At 39.2% G+C, this 21,499-nt stretch overlaps 2 protein-coding genes across 14 annotated transcripts in view; one reads left to right on the forward strand and one right to left on the reverse strand.

Moving 5' to 3' along the window:
- Nucleotides 1-1,838: 1,838 nt before the first annotated feature.
- On the reverse strand, nt 1,839-13,793 carry LOC109473898 (DDB1- and CUL4-associated factor 11-like). Of its 9 annotated transcripts, XM_019774041.1 has the most exons (19): nt 13,434-13,793; nt 11,406-11,560; nt 10,209-10,240; nt 9,741-9,833; nt 9,274-9,341; nt 8,475-8,575; nt 7,844-7,946; nt 7,504-7,547; nt 7,229-7,283; nt 6,893-6,961; nt 6,668-6,725; nt 6,005-6,190; nt 5,505-5,594; nt 5,058-5,121; nt 4,594-4,709; nt 4,423-4,462; nt 3,912-4,018; nt 3,318-3,393; nt 2,703-2,860 (listed from the first exon to the last, which is right to left on the reverse strand). In XM_019774041.1, the coding sequence occupies exons 1-19, from the start codon at nt 13,640-13,642 to the stop codon at nt 2,814-2,816; spliced, it is 1,713 nt and encodes a 570-aa protein (XP_019629600.1). In that variant the 5' UTR covers nt 13,643-13,793; the 3' UTR covers nt 2,703-2,813. The 9 variants fall into 9 exon arrangements, with proteins under 9 accessions (XP_019629602.1, XP_019629601.1, XP_019629597.1 ...); XM_019774043.1 differs by lacking the exon at nt 3,318-3,393 and having other exon boundaries at nt 1,839-2,860; nt 11,481-11,515; XM_019774042.1 differs by lacking the exon at nt 3,318-3,393 and having other exon boundaries at nt 1,839-2,860; nt 11,481-11,560.
- Nucleotides 13,794-14,919: 1,126 nt separating this feature from the next.
- The window catches only part of LOC109473951 (anoctamin-10-like), a 7,914-nt gene continuing 1,334 nt past the window's right edge, over nt 14,920-21,499 (forward strand). For 2 of the 5 annotated variants that reach the window (XM_019774138.1, XM_019774140.1), the window contains exons 1-12: nt 14,920-15,131; nt 15,650-15,812; nt 16,578-16,721; nt 17,129-17,260; nt 17,461-18,027; nt 18,155-18,210; nt 18,330-18,404; nt 18,613-18,801; nt 19,058-19,249; nt 19,560-19,691; nt 20,018-20,134; nt 21,058-21,095. In XM_019774138.1, coding sequence (XP_019629697.1) covers nt 14,934-15,131; nt 15,650-15,812; nt 16,578-16,721; nt 17,129-17,260; nt 17,461-18,027; nt 18,155-18,210; nt 18,330-18,404; nt 18,613-18,801; nt 19,058-19,249; nt 19,560-19,691; nt 20,018-20,134; nt 21,058-21,087 — 1,995 coding nt within the window. In that variant the 5' untranslated portion in view covers nt 14,920-14,933 and the 3' untranslated portion in view covers nt 21,088-21,095. Of the gene's footprint in view, nt 15,132-15,649; nt 15,813-16,577; nt 16,722-17,128; nt 17,261-17,460; nt 18,028-18,154; nt 18,211-18,329; nt 18,405-18,612; nt 18,802-19,057; nt 19,250-19,559; nt 19,692-20,017; nt 20,342-21,057 lie in introns of those variants that run through there. The other 3 variants (XM_019774139.1, XM_019774137.1, XM_019774136.1) reach the window with 3 other exon arrangements.

A 21,499-nucleotide genomic window follows, 5' to 3' on the forward strand; every position in this document is an offset into this window, starting at 1 on the left:
AGGGTTTTTATAATTACGTGTATATATCAATGTGCAAGATAATTTATTTTTGATGATGAAATTTTATCCTGAATACGATGACAATGTATCCATGAATGTATCAAGAAGAAATATTTGTATGACTAATTCAAATAAAAAAAGCACAAGTTATTTGTGTGGCCATTTGATTCAAGACATACAGAATATACACATAGTAAGGACGTACACGTGTAATGACTTTAACACTTGAATTTGTTTCTTTTATTCATATAATGGTCAGTCCTGCAGTCATTACAGTACAATGCATGTCCTAATGGAGTACAAAGTCTGAGATGTACAGAGTAACATACAGCAATATGTACATTTTATGATATTTACACTTTTCTTCAAGAATCACATAATACAGACCAGGTATCATTCAACAGTTTGATTTTTCAGCTCAATAACAGAATTGGTTATAATAATCCCAATTTCTTTCCATATCCAAACACAAAACTTTTCCTATTACTTTCCAATATTTGTCACACAATAGCAGTCTCTTCAAGTTTTGAAACAAAAGACAAAATAAATTTTAAAAATACATGTAAAGCAAATAATAAAACTATTATATGTAGTTCACTACAGTCTGATCCTGCATTTTAGATAATGGATTACAGTATGCTGCAAAAAGCTGTTGTCTCATTTTAGAGAAAGCCCAACTACATACATTTGTGCAAGATAATCCTGACATTTCTCTATTGCCGCACAACAGAGAACCACAATCTGTTTGCATCACACAATCACACCAAATTTCCTGCACCAGCTCAGACCACATTAGTATTTTTCATTACCATTTTAACATCATATGTAACCACCATACATTTTAACAAGGTCTCACACATTTGTCTGACCATAATGTTATTCTCAACTTTACATCCATTATTACTCTAGACTGTGAACTTAGAATTTAAGTAACTGTTACATGCTACTTTCTCCGTGTCTGTTTTTGTCTGACAAAACTAATCACAATCTAAAAGGTGATAGCTGACAGTGCAGATTGTTCTGATTTTAAACTGCCAATACTCAAAGAATAAGCCATATTTTCATTCCTTGATTAACCTTTGTAATCATTATATTTACCAGTACTATCTTGTTAAGTGCCATTTTTACAAAGTCCTCATGAAGTGCCAATGCAGAAAAATGACACATAAAATCTGTTTCAGCCATACATAAAGATATTTCTTATACATGTACTGCAATATGGTAGTTGTGTCATTTTGAAAAATGCAACTGCAATGTAAAGAGGCTACCCTAAAAACCTGTGCACATCAAGAGAACCATCCATTCAAAACAATTCAAATCACACACAAATATGCGTAGATATGTTACTTGCATAGTTAAGGCAGAGTCCTGTACACACCTGAGCTACATGTGTTTTTTTTTTTTCAGAGAAAAGTACCCAAATCGCTGTTATACTTTAAATACAATCTACACATACTATGTAGAATGAGCTAACTAAGAAAATGGTGGGGAGTGTAGTCTTTCATTACTTGAACTGAAGAGGCAGAGTAATTCTACCAGAAAAGGTTGACTTCATGTTAGTTTACAAACTTCAATTTGGAACTTATACACATCCCCTTCATTTCATGTGATTGTCATACTATCGACATAACCATGAGAAACTTTTCTTTTGAAGTTCAACTTCATGAATTAACAGCTCCAGCTCCACCCATACACTAGTGGTCTTCCACATACTTAGGATCCTTCTCCACATCAGTTCAACAAGCTTTACTTTTCACTGAATTGTGAGGTACTTCTTCATCTCTTACCGGCTATACCGACATAACCATGAGAAACTTTTCTTTTGAAGTTCAACTTCATGAATTAACAGCTCCAGCTCCACCCATACACTAGTGGTCTTCCACATACTTAGGATCCTTCTCCACATCAGTTCAACAAGCTTTACTTTTCACTGAATTGTGAGGTACTTCTTCATCTCTTACCGGCTATACCGATACAGATTTCACAAGGTGATGCCCCCCACCCCCACCCTTAAGGTTCTTCATTCTACCTCAACCTCATACACATATTAGACATATATGCCTAAGTCTACTGTTTATTACAGGATTCGGATTACAGTAAAACAAATTCACCCCAAAAGGCCTAGAACTACCTTACCCTCCCACAGACAGCCCTTGTGTGACAAAAATGCAGTGCACTGAAAAGTAAATCAGCTGTCCTCTAATGAGGCACAAGCTTTTTCTATGGCTGACTGTGCAATGTGACTCACCACTACTTGCATGGCCAGTATGATGAGTTCTTTAATCTATGTGAGACCTAGTTAATCATACCACGGGACAGTTAATCATACCACGGCATGTACAATCAAAGAAAATATAACTGAGAGCAGCTTTCAATAGTTACGTATAATATAAGTCAAACTCTGTATATATATCTGATGAGTGCATTTTAAATATTTGAAGGTTGAGTCCACAAGAGTTTTGCCCAACTTAATCAAACAGCAAAATTAGATAAAACTCCAATTTGCAACAATTTTGAAACTTCACACACACACACAGATTTGACAGGGAAAGAAAGAATGAGAGAGAGAATTGAAAGAGAAATAGGCACAAGTCTTGCAGACTCTCCCTTCAGGTGCTAGTTTGTATTATCCAGAAGAAATGGGGCAAAAGACAAAAAAACAACATCACTACACAACCTCCCCCATGATACTGGACGGGAGGTTGGACAGTGCGTGACGTTTGCCGTCCTTTCGCGGCGATCTCTTCCTCCTCTTCCTGTCCTCCTCCTCCTCATCTTCCCACAGCTCATCTGAGTCGGAGTCGTCCAGCGGATCATGGATCCTGCGTCTCCACTCCCAGAGCCCGAGTACACCATCCCACTGTGGAGACACACAACACATAGTTATACATAACTACATGGGTACAACACACAGCATGTCGGCAGAACGTACTGCGCCTGCGCAGAACCCTGGATTTTTGCGGTTTTCTTTCATTTTTTTGGGTCAATGTTGCATCAGAATTTTGCCTGTTGCAGACGATAACTTTTCCGCCATAACATTTGAAAACTACTGTCAGAAAACTAACACTATTTGCAAATACCACCTTATATGAGACGTTCTGCTGAAGTGGTATGTACAATACATTACGGGTTTTGTGCAGGTGCAGTGTGTTCTGCCGACGTGCTACAACACACATCTGAAGCCAAAATCATACATCCACAACGACGAGAACCAGTTAAAATTTGTCCTATGAAAGGACATTTTTTAGTACACGTTTTGGTGAAACTGAGGAGGGTTTGGTGGTACAAGAAGACTAAACAGTTTGACAGGTCTTTACCGAAGACATCGGAGTCACAATCAGAGTCTTGATAATCCTCAGATCTCCTTTCCCACTGCCCAACTATACCATCCCACTGTGCAGGTGAAACAAACAACATCAAATACACTACCATGGCCATACAACAGCAAAAGTACATGCAAACATCATATACATTTGCCACATAGGGAAGTATTTCTCTATCTTTACCTTTCGTCAAAGCTTAAGTCTTTTCCCATAGTCTTTCTTTCTATGTAATAATTCATTACATTCAACCTGATGCAAAGGTACTGGCAACTGGAGCTGAAACTCTGTGCTGACACATTTGCTTTTAAATGCAAACTCTATAAAACATGCATTTAGTTTTCAGTTACTCACATTTCAGCTTTCCACATATCATCCCTATAATCATTTTTAAGGTAAGGTAATAAATATCCTTCAATGATCTTCAGACAATCTTTTTTTGCTTTTCTATCAAAACCTGTCACTATGGATGCCATTAAATGTCCTAGTTTATATATTGGAGTTCAAAGGCATTTGACGATGCAGATGCAGATGTTGTCATTATTGTTTGTATAAACAGAGATGTAAGAACAACTGCAACAGTAGACTCACCCCTGTGCTCATGATTTTGGGTTCGTAGGGATGCCAGGACACGTCCCTCACACAGGCCTTATGTCCCCTCAATTTCTCCACTATCTTCCCAGTCAGGACATCATATACTGGAACACGGGAGAAGAGTATCATTCAGTTGGGACTGTAGTACACAATCCCAAGATTTTTTTGGAAAAATCTCAAGATTGTTTCAGACAATCTCAAAACATCTAAAGATTTTTTAAAAGAATATCAAGATTTTTTGAAAGAATCTTGAGATTTTTACAAACAATCTCAAGATTCTTAATTGTAACTGTATCTTTCTCAGCAAAATCATCTGAAAACTGTCAGTTTTACTTAAAATTTTTCTTAGGGGGGAATAGAGGCATACATTGTAAGAATCATCGGTGATCTTCACTGAGAAATGTACTTCTCACTATTACAACAATCTGTCACATTTTAACAGGTACATTGTAGGTAGATTGTGTTCGGTTATTCTATCTACACAAAATAAGATGAGAGAAATACCAACCAACAACACTCCCAGTTGAACAGCCGCTGTAGATGAACCTCTGTAACAACACAGACAAAATACAAGACTAAGTATTACATATTCAAGACAACACCATGCATAAATTAAGATCTGCCACTTTTTTGCAGTAATATCAAATCAAATTAAGCACTCTGCTGTCCCATTGCCCACCTGTCCTGTGGTGTGTACAGGTGAGAAGCGACACCTGACCAAGGTGTGGAGGACACCGTGTCCCCGGTAGGTCATCAGGGACGTGTCACCGGCCAGCCTGGCACTGCTCGTCCGAACTGTGGTGGGAAAAACAAAGGGTTGGGTTAGAACGTGTCAACTTCAGCCTGCATCTATCCTGCTTTCAAATAACTGCTGGTGACATGTGATGGGGTGACAGCTGGATAGACAAACAACACTACAATAATTCTGTAGGATGTGTATATGTTGATGGGGTTACTTAATCATACATGCAGTTCCTAACAAAGTCACTATGTGGCGCAGAAATATACACCTACCTCTTTTAGCTTAGGCACAGGTTGCCACCCCTAGTCCTAGTTCTGATTAGCCACGGCTCTTCTGGGGTTACTAAATGATACATGCAGTTCTTAACAAAGTCACTAGGAGGCGTAGAAACATACACCTACCTCTTTTAGGCACTGGCTGCCACCTGTAGTCCCAGTTCTGATTAGCCACGGCTCTTCTGGAAGCCTGCAATGTAGAGAGGTCAGATTAAATGAAATCAATTAGAGGGTCACAAGACACAGAGGGCCCACTTGTTGTACAAAATAAAAACAAGTTCTTACATGATTTATTCAGTTACACTACATGTAGTCTTTGAAAGTGGCTCAATTGCAACACATTGCAAATAAGATGAATGTATTGTTGAAGAAGAAAGGAGCTTAAAATCTTTCAGCAAAATAAAAATGTCTTCATGCCAATCATGGAACATTTTAAAAATGAAATCCATCATCCAACTGATGGTAAAATAGATTGTTATGAAAGTGCCTTGTGGTTTCCACCTGGCAGTAAGTACATGTACATGCAGATGAAAGAAGTTTCTACTTCAGAGACAGGACTGTAGATCTACCCACCTCTAACCCCTCAGGAGGGGAGAACTTCCTGACGTCCCACAGTTTGATGGTCTGGTCCTTAGAGTTGGAGATCAGATGTCGAGCATCCGACTACAGAAGGCAGGAAGTGGGATTTAATTTATAGGCCTGGGACTCCTCTCATAATTATACCAGCAAGTCTACACTTTACAGACACATGTATAGGCAATAGTAGCTTTGGTACAACAATAGATATGAGGTACATGGTATAACAAGAATGCCATCCCCCATCTAGATCTACAATACTCTCGTCCAGTCATATGACCTGTGTGAACCTTTAATACCTAGGTTATGTGACTACCTTTTCACAAAGCTGATGAAAGACAGATGTGGATGCTATCTGAAAGCTTCCCTTGCTGAACCGTTTTGTTGTGTGTCTTTTGTTGTGTTTAGTCCTTCATTAACTTAGATTATGAAGCTTTTATACACATTTACAAGTGCTGGCGACAGGAAAATAGAGCAGTATCACAACTGTTCCTCACTTTAGAGTCAATAAACGTGATCCCGTCTGAGTGCCCTGCGAGGGTCCCCACGGCGTTAGGGTTGTTCTCGCTCAACATTCTCCTGTCCCACACACGACACAGCCCGTCATCGCCACCGGAGTACAGGATCTGTGAGCTGTCGTCAGCGTACGCTACGGCATTCACATCATCCTCATGGCTCTCAATCTGTCAGGGACACAGACAGACCAGAAGTTACCATTGACCATCAGGTACATGTGTAGGGGGTAGGACTTGTGGAACGGACTTGTGTCCTCCCACCAGCAACACATTTGGTGTGAATTACATGTAGATCAATAAAGGACAGGGACCCACGTCCTACCCCCTACACATGTATGTCCCACATTCATTATATACTCATGACTTATTACTGGTGATGCTGCAAGCTAACAGTCAATGTGCTGGAACTCACTTCCTCCTATTCCTGTCTATTTAGATTTCTTTGTCTACTGTTACAGTTTCAGGTGTCTACTAAAGATTTGTGTGCAGTTATGTAACTGTGACAAAAATTTACAATGATAATGCAGACAGTTGAAGAAATGCTGAAAAAATTTCTGAATGATAGAAACAAAATACCTTATACCAAAACCAGTATTAGCCTATACAAATGTACATATGAAACTGGTTATTTTGAGTCCCACTTACCCGTAATGTCCGTTCATTTCTTTCTCTGTCATAGATGTACAAACACCCATCATTGGCCCTGTATGAAACAGAAAAAGTCACTTTATTAGATCAGTGATATGAATCGACAGAGAAATCTCTCAAAAAGAAAGTATTGATAATTATAACATCTTATCAACATCTTATCAACATTTTTTAAAATTCAGGTAAATAAATGTACAGATGATAAAAAGACAGACAACTCACCCCCCGAGTACTTCCTTATTATCACTGGAGAACGTTAGGGAGAAGATACAGAACCGCCGCTCACTGGGACTGGAAAATAAGGAAAATATCATAAATATTCTTAGTAATTGAAATTTGTCTGAAGAAGGCAAACATACTAGAACTACTGACAGTAGTCATAAAATAAATACTATATTCCTTTTGTATTACAATCCTTTTCTGTTGTTATAAGTTGCATGTTCAAATCCAATAGTCATAAAAACCAGGTACTTTTTTCATGTTACTGTTATAAGGACAATTAATCTGTAAGTCCTGTGCATTTTTTAAGTCTTAAAAAGTAGTCAGCAAGGGACTTACTTCAGGTCCAAGGCTATGTGTGTCTCATAGTCTCCATAGATGTTGCATAGGTGGACTGGAAAGGGGTGAAACATGTCAACATTCAGAAAAATTCAAAAGTACACTTGAAAGTTCAACTGCTAAACAAAACATTATTTCACATCTAGCCAGTTACTTCTATCCATGACACCACAGATCCAGTGTTCTATTACTATAATAAACATCTTCAAATGCCATATTTTGAGAATACTTGATCAATACTCAGTGTACTACTAGTGTCATTCCATTCTACTTACTTGCATCAGACCAGCTAGAGTATATCAGGTAGCAGCCGTCTGGACTGTAACAAAAATACACAAGTTGTCATGCTTTTCTCTTGACAGTGTGCAAAGATCTCTTTATGTGATGCATTGAAACATTGGTACATGCAATAACAACCCATTATGTTACATACCATAAAGATAAAAGTAGTATTATGTTTAAAGTATGTTTTTCAAGCATGAATTTAATAATGTTTAAGTTTACAAAATGCTTCTGCTATAGTACTAACCTGTCTCTTTTGTATTGTTCTGTGTACTTTTGCATCAATTTAAAAAGGTGCCTATACTCCAAACACTTTCCTGTGGTACTGATTACCTGAAGGCTGTGTCCAGGACGCTCCAACCCACGTCTCTCGCCCGTATCGTTCGGAACTCTTGGAACTTCCCATTGGCTACATTGTATAACCTGATATTCTGATCTGTAACCAGGAACGTCAAAGAATAATAAATCAATGAACCACAATCCATATATTATTCAGCTGCATATCTGGCAGCTAGCTTCTCAAAGCTTCATACCCAAATGTTAGGTGATGTAGTAGATCTGACAGAGAATTCATCATAAATACATCAGATACAATATAATAACAAACAAATATATTGCTCTACTAGAAGGCTACCTTTCTTCATAATGTAGCTAGCTAACTAGCTTGAATCTCAGAGACAAAAAACTACCTTTCATAGAGAAGGTTGTTATGCAAAAGATACTAAATTAGATACTACTAACATTACAGCCACTTTCTCTCTGTTAAGGGATTGATTATTATAGAAATGACATAATCTGAGTCCATGGCACCAGGTACCACTAACACCTACATGCATGGTGATTAAATTACTCATTGTAAGACTGTTGAAAAAAATCTTCTACCAAACAATTCTAAAAGTACATACAAACAAAACTACGGAACAAAAGAAACAGTCAAATGAAGTGAAACCATATATAATGATACCTTGGCAAGCAGAAAGGAAGACTGAACCATCCAGTGAGTACTGTCCACAGAATGCCTTGTGTCTGTATTGAGCCACGGCCCGCATGGAGTTGGGTACAAAACTGTTCCAAAAACAACAACAAATAAAGGAAAACAAATTAAACTAAAACAAGACTTAAACATAGACATACATGTATCTCTACTGTATACACTCCTACCATTTGCAGTGGGCAAGCAGCATTTTCTTTCATTTCAGATGTGAATATTCCTAAGGTGTTAGTGTTTCAATAAACAAACTTGTGAGACAAACCATATCTTTGATATTTTTTGTCAGTCTGTCTAAAACAACTATGCTATAGAAAAAGAAACCAAAGAATAATATTTTCCTTCTTCTCAGAACAAAGACGACTGCATTGCCTTAAAAAAACAACTTGCTGACAAAACAGAGGTTTCAACTGAGACTCGTGGCTCTCTGCAATGGTAAGAATACAGACAGTAGAAGTTCCGGTTCCAGTTTATGTTTTACCACCTTGGCAAGCGGAGAGGAAGACAGAGCCATTGTGTGAGTACTGCCCACAGAAGGCCTTGTGCCAGTACTTGGCAACTGTTGTCATGTAGTTGGGTAAATAACTAGGAAAGAGCAACAGGGAGAGGCAAGACTGTTAGCATAACCAAGCATCTACATTGTATGTCCACACTGACTTAGGAGTAATGCAGAACTGTGTAACACACATGATATCACTCTTACTATAGGCAGGCATTGACAAGTTAGAAGAAAGATATACTAAGAGTCATAGAACAATAAAGATGCCCAAAGTACCTGGACCCAATCCATGAACACTGTCCACTGGTGAAGCCATCACACCTCTTGGGAAGACCAACTTCTCTCTGGGAAACAATCACAGAAAACTTGAGATTCCCTAACCAGTAGTTATGTTCACCAAAGGAAAACATTGTTTTTGCTACGTTTCTTCTTCTTCCTTCTCCAAATAGTGACCTCTGGCCTGACTGAACCAGACTGTCTCTCACCATATGGTAACTGGTGTTGGGTTACATAATGTTGAAATTTTATAGTAGGAGTACTCCTGTCACCATATATATGAATGTGTCTGAGTAAGAATTAACAGAGCAGACCATATGCGAAGGTGAACATTATGCATTTGCTTTGCAAATGTTACTTTTCTAGTTATATTAGTATGTACAAACAAAGCCAATGAAAAATAAAAAACATTGACATCACTACCACAGATTTACAATTTTCAGCATGTGACACCCAACATAACCCACCTGTTTCAGCATCCGAGTGATGCATGCCTGTGGTGGACTGAAGGACTGTGCCCTCGCTGTTGCTAACAACACCTCCTGTTTGAAGTCACTGTCCTGCAAGTGCAAGGCCAGAAAAGTAACTGTTAAATGTCAATCCACCAATGACTTTGCTTCATTGCAAAATAGGTATATGGTCATGATTGGTCAAAATATACATTGCCAACAAACTGTCATAGGTTCAATAATAATGACAAAATCATTCTTGAAAAGCAATTCTCAACTTGCTATTAGTTAGCTTGATTGACTGTGGTCATTTTATTGTCTGTTTCTCCCACATCAGAGGCCTTTTTGATATAATCTACCTCAACGATCTTAAACTAATTAAATGTATTGATTTCTAACACTATAGTCCGTTAACTGTTAGGACTCTTTCTATGACACTTCCCTACAATACCAGTAATCTACATCAGTAATTCAATTGTAACTTACATCTAAGGTCTTTGTATCAGGCTGGCTGTCACCTACATGGGAAAATCAGATAGAGAAATGACACACCACAGTTAACGTTATAATGAAAAATCCATGTGAGATGGAGTGATATTCACATTGGGAGTAATCACACCTGATCAATATGAGATACATCGTGTAACAAGACCATTGGGATTCTACATACAGTGGTGACACAGCCAATTACATGTTGATCAAGAAAATCCATAATCAATACAATATAACCAGCAAGTGACAATATTTTTCAATTCAAAGGACACTTCAGTGCTTTCCTTAGTGGTGAGGTTTGTAGTCTGGACTGTAATGAAGCTTAAAAAAACTGGTAGATATAATGGCCTTAATTTTTCATGTTTGATCATTACTGGTAGATCGTAAACATTTTCATGAGATGCCATGTACACTCATTTACAGCTGTTCTAAATCCTTTTGCACCAAATAAGACAAGAACGTTATTGCCATGTTATGCACATTCATGGAGAAAAGCAAACTGTCATGTATTGGATTCTCTTCTGTGTGTTTTGTCAATAAAATGACCATCCATACTGAAGAGCACATAGCGATCAGTCAGTGAGCCGTACTAAAAGAGTTCATTGCCCTGTACTGCCTGAGTTCCAGGTGAGCGTGAAGTGTCCTTTGTTTACAGTCTGTGAAGAAACACATCATCAAAATTTGTGGGTGACCCAAGACGACCCCACAAGGATTCTAGGCTGTTGTTGAGAAAACAATTTCACACTGCAGGGTGTATGCATTCACCAGCATTTATAAAACATAATGATTCCTTCTTCCCAGCCTTGGCAGTATCCAATTTTGTCCTTGACATTTCTTAGATATTTACAATGTCATGTAATATATATATAGTTACACACCACACTGGAAGAGCCTACAGTTACAGTGAAACTAGTGTAGAAGAGTTTGAAAAAAAAAGAAACTAGTGTAGAATTTGTTACAACAACCAATGACATTATGCAAAAACATACTTTAAAATGTCAATGTCACAACTTAATGATAAATTTCCCATGTGAATGTGTTAGACTTTAGACTTTTTCAGTGTGCACACTTGTTGAACTTTCCCAACCAAAAAATGGATAAAGTGAAAAGATATGCAACGAAAGAGGAAGGAAAGCAACAGAAAGAAATTAAGAAACTCAAGCAGGTAAACCAAAAGGGTTCCTTTTCTACCTTCGGGGCAGCATGCCTCGGAACACGAGGTGGGGTCGTCTTCGTCACTGTCGGAAGAGCGAAGGAGTGCTATACCTGAACCTCGCGTCTGGATAAGTCGCACCTGCCCACTGGAAACACAACGACAACGTGCTAGACAGTTACACCACTTGCACCTGGAAGGGAACGTGTGGTGAGGAGTTTTTTTCTCAATTATAATACATGTACTACATACAGGCATCTGCCTCACAGTCAAAGATAGAGTAATATCACTGTAAGAAATGTTAGCATTGTTTCTTTCAGTTTTGGGGATATGCAGTTATCATATATATGATCAGAAATTCCATTTTGCATATTATATCAGGGCTTGAAATCCTTTTTTCTGCACACCTGCATATGCAGGTGATATTTTGAGCCCTGTACATGCTTGTGTATATGCAATATTCATGTATATATATATATTATCATTAAGTAGCAAGCACCTTTGATACATCCCTATTCCATGACATACCAAAATGACTCACTGAGAACTGCAATGTTACAAATTTTTGGCACATCAACCACATGTGGTCACATTAATGGAGGAAGACATATAAACTAGATACATAGATGAGACAGCTCTACAGCTTAAGTATGTACCAGTTTTGGTAGTCCATCATCAGTCAGTCAGCCACTCAAGGAAAGATACAAATGCTGAAATAACATGGCAGGGCCAGTGGTACTCCTCATTGGCTATATACATGTACCACCAATTACAACATTACAACTTATTAAGGGTACCCGTTCAGCCTCAAATCAACTGACATGTAAGACCATGAGTCTTGCTGGTTTGAATCGATATCTGGAGTAAAGGAATGTCATTTATCATTACATTTTGTATAACCCCACCCTAAAACAGGAAACGAAGGGAGCATGCATGTTGGACACTTCGGTACATGAGATCCCATATGTGCGAATGTGCGAATACATGTAACAGTTACATCCCAAAATTGCAAGACTCTCAAGAGTCAGAACATTCTGAAAATTCAATATGTGATAATATTAATACATATGTATAATGCTAAGTGACAAAAATAGCATTACAATGATGGAAACATTCTTACAGGCTTCAATTTCAAAGTGTCATCTCTGAAATACAGAAAACATGTCTACACAATTACAGTGTCACTCCATGCTAATTAAGAATTAAGAATTTACTGAGAATTTACAATTGTAAAGATGCTACAACTGTATCTCAAACACATTTGTTGTGTACGGCATGAAATTGAACTATTCTAACCTGAGCCTTTCAAACAGAAAACATATCAAATGGCTGCTCATGTCCTTTCACTGCATGGGTCCTACAGCATAACTTAATGTGAATCATTGCATCTGCTAAATGTTTCCATGGAAATGTGCCAAAACATTTATGAATATGCATAAAAAGAAGACATATGCACATCACATGTGCAGAAGCATATCTTGTGCATTACTATATGACACGATGATGCAATTTGTATTTTTGGCAGGTCATTGATGCAAGTTAGAATCAAAAGATAAACATCTTGTCAGCCTCTTAAAGGATACATCAACAAGACTAACAGCAGCTGTGCAAAAATTGTGCCAAATCGTTGCTTAAAATAGATCATACAGTAAACAGTAAACTTGCTGAAGGTCAACAACTGTCAACAACTGTCAACAGCAGCACCAAGTTTCACCAAGGAGGCTATGAAAGGGGGAAACCTTCTTGATAGCACCTGTTAGTTTGTAACATATGCAGCATACGCAACATGCCAAATATCTGAAACATCTCCACGTCACGGTCTGTTAAACAAAAAACAATGTGGGGGAAGGGTAAGACGTAGTGTAAAGAAACTGTGGACCTATTGGTATAACGTTAATCCCTCTGTTCTTTACAGTATCTCCAACCTCCTACGTACCCCACCCCACCACTGATTTTGTTTTCCTTTCTAGTGAAGTGTCGTCATCTTCTTCCTTGGCTCTTGAGCAACAACAATGTGACTCAAAGGTCAATTGAATCGTGAAAAACAAAGTGTAGAACCCACTGACCTCCTCAGTAGCAGAGCCAGGACTTGCGCCAGGTCAAAATCTCCAGAATCTGAGTCATCGCCGGAGTCGGGCCCGGAGCCAACCCCCTCCTCATCAGCCTCCAGCTCCCCTTCCACCTCCCCAGTCTCCTGGCTCGTCCCTGCGCGAACCTCGGGATCTTCTTCCATCGGTGTCGGTCTCCTGCTGTTTCTGGAATATCTAGAGCCCATCCCACGGCCAAGCCATGGAAAATGTTACGTTCTTCTGGACAAAACAAGTCTCTGTGTGGTCGTTTTATTTCATAACGACGTCCCTGTCCGTGATATCGGAGATGGGTGACAAAGTTCAAAGACCTCCCGAGCGGTAACCCTTGACCTCACAAACGCAATTCGTTGTAACGAATTATTTAATTTAACTAAAGGATAATCACCCATCGCACTGAATGTTATTTTAGTTATGGTACTACACAAACTGATGTTTGGATTTGTTTTTCAAAAAAATTGCTTGATGACCTTCGACCTCCTGATTAGTTGTGGTGGGGACTTCCGGTATGTGTCTTGTAGTGGGAGGGGCCGTTTTAGGTGTAACAACCCTTGTCCCCTTAATTTGTCACGCCCTTAATGATTTCTCACATTAGTGTGGTCGCAGACGAGCACACGAGAACGTCGAGCGCGTCGTGGTGAGGATTTTGTCGGTGTTTGGGTGAGTGCGGACCTCCGTGCGTGTTTGGGATGTGAGGTATTGAAGGCATGTCTGCCACACGTCACACAAAACATATGAACTGGATATAGAGCTGCGCAGGACTGGCACACGGCATTGACACTTACATGCTTAACCCACTTTCCAAACGTTGTCACCTTTATGTTAGCTGTCACTTGATTAATATTCCAGATTTTCAGGCAGAATTTATGACAGCCTTGTTGTCATGTTGCAAATCTATTTTATCAATTGCATTTAATATCATAATACGTTAGTAGTAGTACCAGGTAATTCAAGTTTGCAAACAATGCATGATAACATTTCTCATGTCTTGTCAGTTCCTGAGCCCATACACAAAACAGCCTATAGTCAATGGCTATTGACAGGATGATCCTATCAATCAATAGTTGATCCTGTCAATAGTGCAACAGGTTTTATTGGCAGAATGTTCCTGTCAATATAATTCAAGGTAGAGCGTATTTGGCGCATTTTGCGTAGAGTGTAAGTTGCCGTTTTGATCCTACGTGTGTTATAGCTACCCGGAATTTATCGTAAAAAATTATTGGCAGAATGTTCCTGTCAATATAATTCAAGGTAGAGCATAATTGGCTCATTTTGCATAGAGTGTAATTTGCCGTTTTGATCCTACGTGTGTTATAGCTACCCGGAATTTATCGTAAAACGTAATGGGTAGGCTTTTTGAATTCAGCGTAATACATAGCCAGCTCTCAAAAATTAGTGTAGAGAGTTGTCGGGACCCCCATGCAGGCCCTTATAAGTATATCTTTTGTTTTCACAGGTCAGAAAGTGTTGATTGCCATCATGTTTCGGAGACAGAAGGCCCAAGATGAGGGGGAGAAGGATCCACTGTTGGATGAGGGAGAGTCAGAGTCCCTGTCAGACTTCAGACCACTTGTAGTGCTGGAGTTCTCCAGTAAGACCACGGCTGTCACAAGGGAATGGATGAAGGCTAAGATTGAAGCTTCCAAGAAGCAAGGAGGAGCAGAACTTTATGCAAAGGTATTTGCTGTTCTCACACATCTGTACGTATTGATGAGGCTTGTACTTTGACATTACTCATCACCAATTTGTCAGGCAGTGTTTACATACACTGTAATTAATCAAGGACGTTGAAGCTCCTTGCTGTAATCAGTAAACATGGCGCATATGAAAAGCCTGGTTACCATATAATGTCACACAGTAACAAAGAAGCCTCATACAAGTAACATTATCTAATTCTAGTCATTATGACATTATGTCATTTTACTGTACTTTTTCTGTGCTATATTATTATATCTTTTAAATGTGTTTTAGTCTTGGAAGACTCAGCAGGGCTACAAGGTTTCGTAATAAATAAGATAATAAATGCTACTTGTCAATAAAGTGGTCTGGAACTTATCATGGATGGGTATTTGAGTACATCCAGGATGTAAAATATTTGTGGTACATGCTTTGCTTCATTGTTGAAGAATGAGTGATTTGAACTTTTTTGGGATCCCAGTGACTCTAGAAAGCTGACGTAAAGTTTTGTCCTTTAGACTGTTGTAGCTAATGATGGTGAGGAGCGAGTGTTGCTGGTGTCTGCACCTCAGGAGAGACTCCTGCAGGGGGCTGAGCAGATGGGGCTGAAGAAGAAGTACAAGGACGGGTCAGTCAGGCCGTTTACCTTCGCAGAGAGACAAAATGTTGAAGACTACACAGGTGAGACAAAATTATCCCTGTAAACCCTAGAAATTTAAAACAATAGTATGTAAGATATTTTGCGCCAAAACTGTAAATATAAATAATTGAAATTTTCTGATCTAGATTGTCATTTTTAATAACTTTCAGCATATTACTTGCTATTTCGCTTTTCCGGCGACTCAGTGCAACATGAGAATGAGTCGGGTCAGGCCCACTGTATTTTTAGGAGGCTCCTAAAAAGAATGCAAACAAACAGTGGTTTTCGTTTGGGTATCTTCGGCAGCTTCCAACACGTTTTTGTGGCGCAACAATGTTGATCTTTTACTCCCAAGTATCATTATGAACCCGGGTAGTCTTGGACGCAAGAAAATGTGTAAAACAGCAATGTTTATATAATATCGCTTTAATAGATAATCAAACTCATTTACTGTACAGATATTGGTAAGATTTGGTCAGCATATGAATGTTCATTATGATTTTTTTTCATCCCAAACACTTAATTCCTTAATACTGTAGTTGCAAGTTGTAGCTAAAAAATTTCAGCCAATCAGAAGCCAGCACCTTTTGATCCATAGTCGAGCAGCAATAGTTTCTCATTGGCTTACTAGTATGTGACAGTTAACAAAGATTACACAATTCTGTTAGACTTGCATTACCTGTATCCAACATCACCTTAACTTGATAATCATAATACATACTTTGTTGTGTAGATAAAGTTGTAACTCTAGATCTGCATGAGTTGTTAGTATATGTAGTACTAACATTGGATTCTTATATTAATAGAGTCGCTGGAGGGCATGTTAACCATGTCACAAAGCCAGTACATAATCAAGGTAGAGCTTGATAACATCCGTGCCCTGGAGACAGAGAACCACATCCCGGGCTGTAGCGACCGCAAGGCAAGGCTCTACAAGGGAAAATCAATATGTGAGTTGATTATAGAATTAAATAGATGATCTATGAGCTAATGCAATTTTTGTGTCATTTTGTGATGGATGTTCAAGGATGTTGAATTATGTTACCATAATTTTACATTATATGTCATTAATATACAGAGTCATAAAAAAAGAGAGAATAAGCTTACCAAATCTCTGGAATTTTCAAATGCAGAATGTTTTGGTGTAAAATGTGGAATGAAGTAGGCAAAAGAAAAATAGGCAAAGTAGACAAAAATAGATGAAATGTCTGCAGATCAAAGCATTTTTTTAAATGACCTCTACAGATGTACATGTTTGGCAGTTCTGCTTTGTGATTAAAGTGCAGTTAGTGCATTTTTGTGTATCAATCACTTGAAACACTTTTGCTTTGCTCACACCATTTTTTTTTTTTTTCAGTAAGTAGAATGGTATCGTGTCACCTCCTGGACAAAATGTATCCAGTTCACAATCCTGACCAGCTCAAGAGACTGCAACATGACTGGTACCACCTTCATAGTCCCAAACAACTCATGGGGGGCCAGCCAATTGGTAAATATGAGCTGTTCAAATAAATTGTTGAAAATATGATTCTTGCTATTAACAATACAAGTACAAAATGTACTTTAAACAATGAGCTATGTTTGCAAAAATAGAGTCAGAATTTTCTGGTTCCTTTGTGGATGAGTTTTATTTATTCATTCAAAGGAATATGGCAGAATTACCATTTTTTTTGTTTCTGTTTATCACAGAGACTATAAGAGGTTACTTTGGGGAGAGCGTGGCTATGTACTTCGCCTTCTTGGGGCACTACACCAAAGCTCTTGTGGTGCCAACCGTGATCGGAGTCTTGTACTACCTTTTCAACGAGAGCGGCCGCAACGATTTTGTCATCTTTGCTGTCTTCAACATGATCTGGGCGACAGTTTTCCTCGAGACGTGGAAACGCACCAGCAGCGCACACGCCTACAACTGGGGAACTCTGGGAAGGAAGGCCTTTGAAGAACCGCGGGCAGGGTTTCACGGAAAGCTTGGCGTAAACCCGATAACAGGAAGGTCGGAGCCGGTGTACCCCTCGTGGAAAAGGCTACTTAGAATCTACTGTGTGTCGTTCCCAATCGTGATCCTGTGCATGCTTGTCGCTGTGGTGGTGATGATGGTTTACTTCTGGGCAGAAAATATTGCCAAGGCAAAACACAAGGAGGAGAACACCATGTTGACAAAAGGCCTGGTCCTTGTCCCCAGTATTGTCTACAGTGTTGTCATCATCTTAATGAACCAGGCCTACAGGACACTCGCTCAGTACCTAACAAAGAATGGTGAGCTCAGCAGTTTTCTTTTAGAAATTATACTGATATCTCAATTTAAAATGTACTAGTTCCTGCTTTTTTTTTGTTTTTACTTTCATGATATTGTTCTTATCTTTGATGTTTTCTTATTTTCCAGAAAACCACAGAGAGCAGTCAGCTTATGAGAACTACCTTATTGTAAAACTAGTCTTGGTAGGTTGGAATTTTGTCTTGCTGAATTTGAATGTTTCTGATCGGTCACATTTGAGAAATTGGTCAGGGACATATGTGACAGTGGTTTTAATGGTTTGTGGCACTGTTTCTCTTTACAGTTTGACTTTGTGAACTGTTTCCTGTGCCTGTTCTACATTGCCTTTGTCATGCAGGATATGAACTACCTCAGACAGGTAAGTTCTACAGTATAAGAATGGCAGCAATATACTGTCCACCTTAATGCTGTAACAATGGCAGCAGTGAAACCCTCTTGTGCTGTACATGTGACTCCTTTCTTTATGTTGCATTCTCACAGTATACTCTTTTACATCATGTATAAAGATCATATAACAGTAAATGTGATACCCTTAAGTTGACAGGACTGCTGTTCCTTTTCCACAGAGCCTGGCTATCCTACTGATTGTACAGCAGCTGGTGGGACAGCTACAGGAGACTCTGCTGCCTTACCTGCTCATGAGGAAGAGGATCAAGAAGGGGGAAAAGTCTGGGCTGGACCATGTATCCAAACCCCTCCACGAAATCCCAAGGTCCAAGCAAGCTGAAGTGGAGAGTCTGATGGACAGATATGAGGTGATTCACTGGTGTATATTAGGAAAAACTAACAGTTGTCATGCTAGCTTTTGTCCTTTGAAAAATGAACTACTGGTAAAGTAATCATAAAGGGTAACTTTTCTTCAGTCCTTTGCAGGGGAGATGCTACCCATCAGTACAAGTGGTCTTTTATGAAGTATCATCCGGCTTTTTAACCTTATCAAGGCCATAAATCTTTGGACGTTTGAAAAAAATTGTGCTTCACATCAGAATGGTTTCTTCTTATCTTTTCCAGGGCACTTTTGATGACTATCTGGAGCTGTTTTGGCAGTTTGGGTACGTGTTCTTGTTTTCAGCTGTGTACCCCATGGCAGCATTCTGGGCCCTAGCTAACAACGTCATGGAGATCCGCACTGATGCCTTCAAGATGTGTCGTATCTTCCAGCGACCCTTCATGGAGCCTGCTGCAAACATTGGTGCATGGCAGGTACGCTACTTTTTGTAAGAATCTAAATATGTTTGTCCATGTTGACAAGTTGACAATACAAATTGCTGTCCTTGGTGCTGAATTTGCCATCATTTGAACCACGGACACGTTTGGAACAACTATGTATTGCTGAAGCATCACTACAGGGAATAAACATATCAGTGTTTGGTCAGATGACTTCAAAAGCTGAAAAAAATGTTAGGAAAATTTCATTACTGTAACCCTGAAAGACTAACAAGATATCAATTTGTTATGACTTGCAATGTTAACAATTGAAATACTGCTGATGAATGTTATCCTTGTATTTCAGATGGTGTTTGAGGTGATGGGGTTCATAGCTGTGATGACTAATACAGCCCTGATCGGCATGTCACCTGAGATACAGCCACTCCTGGAGGGGTACACAACTGTGCAGAAGGTGCTGATATTCGTGGCTGCAGAGGTATATGGGCATTCACTCAACTATAAGTGGTTACCTTTGGTCACACAGTGCTGCTACTTGTTCTTTAAGGAAATTACTAGTAAATGGTTGTACCTACCAAACATAAAGTTCAGGAATATTCAGTTCTTCAAGAAGTACATCAAGAGGTACATACACGGGGTAGAAATGCATGGCGTGAGGTTCCTCACGATCCTCAGTTTGCACATTTGTGTCTTTGCTCATGCAGCGCATATTTGGTCTTTTAACCAAATCTGACATAGCATAACACATGAAATTTGATGTACTTTTATTATTGCTCCTCACAATGTATCTTTTTTTCTTTTCAGCATCTGATCATTTTCATCAAGGTTGTGCTGGCCTTTGCAATCCCAGACATGCCTGAGTGGGTGGAGACACAGATGGGCAGGATTGAGTACCAGTCCACACAGGCACTGAAGAAGCAGGTCAGCCTAACTGAGGGGAAGGACCCACCTGCTTTTGGAAGTAGTGGTGGGGGCGTGGTGGATGGTGGTGATGATGATGAGGAGGAGGAGGATGAAGCATGATGAGACTGCGCTAACACTAGTGCTGCTTCTCATCAGTTACTAACATGGGAACAACTATAGCACTGAGGAAATACACTGTAGCAGTTGCAGGGGACACAAAGCTAACAGATGAAACTTATATTATACTGTCAAGTTTGAAAATATCAAAGGTGCTTTGACACATTTTGTTAAACATAAACAATGTTCCACCAGAGTATTCAAAATTTCAAGACAGAAAGCACAATTGCAAACATTATTTTCAAAGTACACTCTACAAAACTGCGAATTATATTATCTTATCACACCAAATATGGCCTTATCACATTGGTACCTATCACACAGCTCAGGAAAGGTAACAATTTTCCCTTTAAAACAAAACCTTTGACAAACTTTCACCTACAGACCCTACCTGAGCAGAAGGAACAATTTGGTCTTCTCATAAGAGCTTACTCTGTTCAACTGCAACACAGTAGTATCCTCAAGTTGTATACATATATCTCCCGGTTATAGCAGACTGCTTGCACTCTGTGCTTGTACTATGTTTGCCATCTATATGTACATGTATAATATATATTGTAGGTTATACGCACAAACTCACTTCCTGTTGCATAAAGGATAATACTATTCCATAGCAGAACATAGTGGCTGAGGGGACTTGCTGTCATATATGTTAGCACTGCTGCTAATACCAGCTTGATATGCATTTGTGTATACTACTATTACAGCAACATTGGTGGTCGATAACTGGCCTAAAAGTAACCCAAGATGTTGGTAGGTTGTATTGGGATGTTGTCTGTAGCTATGAAATGAATTTTGACGCATTTTGTGCATGTGCGTTTCAGCCTGATTGCCCCCTAGAGACGGAGGTGTGAAGGCATGGGTATGTTCTCTTAACTCTTGTGCACAGATATGGTGCTGTGGGCTGCAGGTGCTGCTGGTGCAGGTGCAGAATACTGACACAGCTGTGGTATGGTGCAGGGATGCAGGTGTCTGAATCACTTTGCAAACAGGTGTTCTTTCTTGGGACAAAAGCTTTGTCCAGCATGGCAAGGCTAACAGTTCGGCCATTGCCATTCCATCTCAGTGATGTCATAGTAATGCTGGAGGTGTTTTGGTGGGTCTGTTGGGTGGTGGTTTTATTCTTTTTTCCTTTCTTCATACCCCTTTTATCTAACATTTCAGAAAGTACAGATTCTGAAGTATTACTGAAAGGTTTGGGGCAGTGTTTTTTCTTCCCTTTGTCTATTAACATTTGTTGTCCCCCAAAACTGTATCACCCCCCCC

The sequence above is a fragment of the Branchiostoma belcheri genome, unplaced genomic scaffold, assembly GCF_001625305.1.
Source record: "Branchiostoma belcheri isolate BF01 breed outbred unplaced genomic scaffold, Haploidv18h27 scaffold3, whole genome shotgun sequence".
Taxonomy (NCBI): Eukaryota; Metazoa; Chordata; class Leptocardii; order Amphioxiformes; family Branchiostomatidae; genus Branchiostoma; species Branchiostoma belcheri.

Excerpts from the sequence above, each read along its gene's own strand:
- LOC109473898 (XM_019774038.1), bottom strand. The coding sequence starts at position 13,642 with ATGGGCTCTAGATATTCCAGAAACAGCAGGAGACCGACACCGATGGAA. Across the intron at positions 6,726-6,892 it reads AATAAGGAAGTACTCGGGGG|GGCCAATGATGGGTGTTTGT; the intron begins GTGAGTTGTCTG and ends TGTTTCATACAG. Across the intron at positions 5,122-5,504 it reads CCCCTCCTGAGGGGTTAGAG|GCTTCCAGAAGAGCCGTGGC; the intron begins GTGGGTAGATCT and ends TCTACATTGCAG.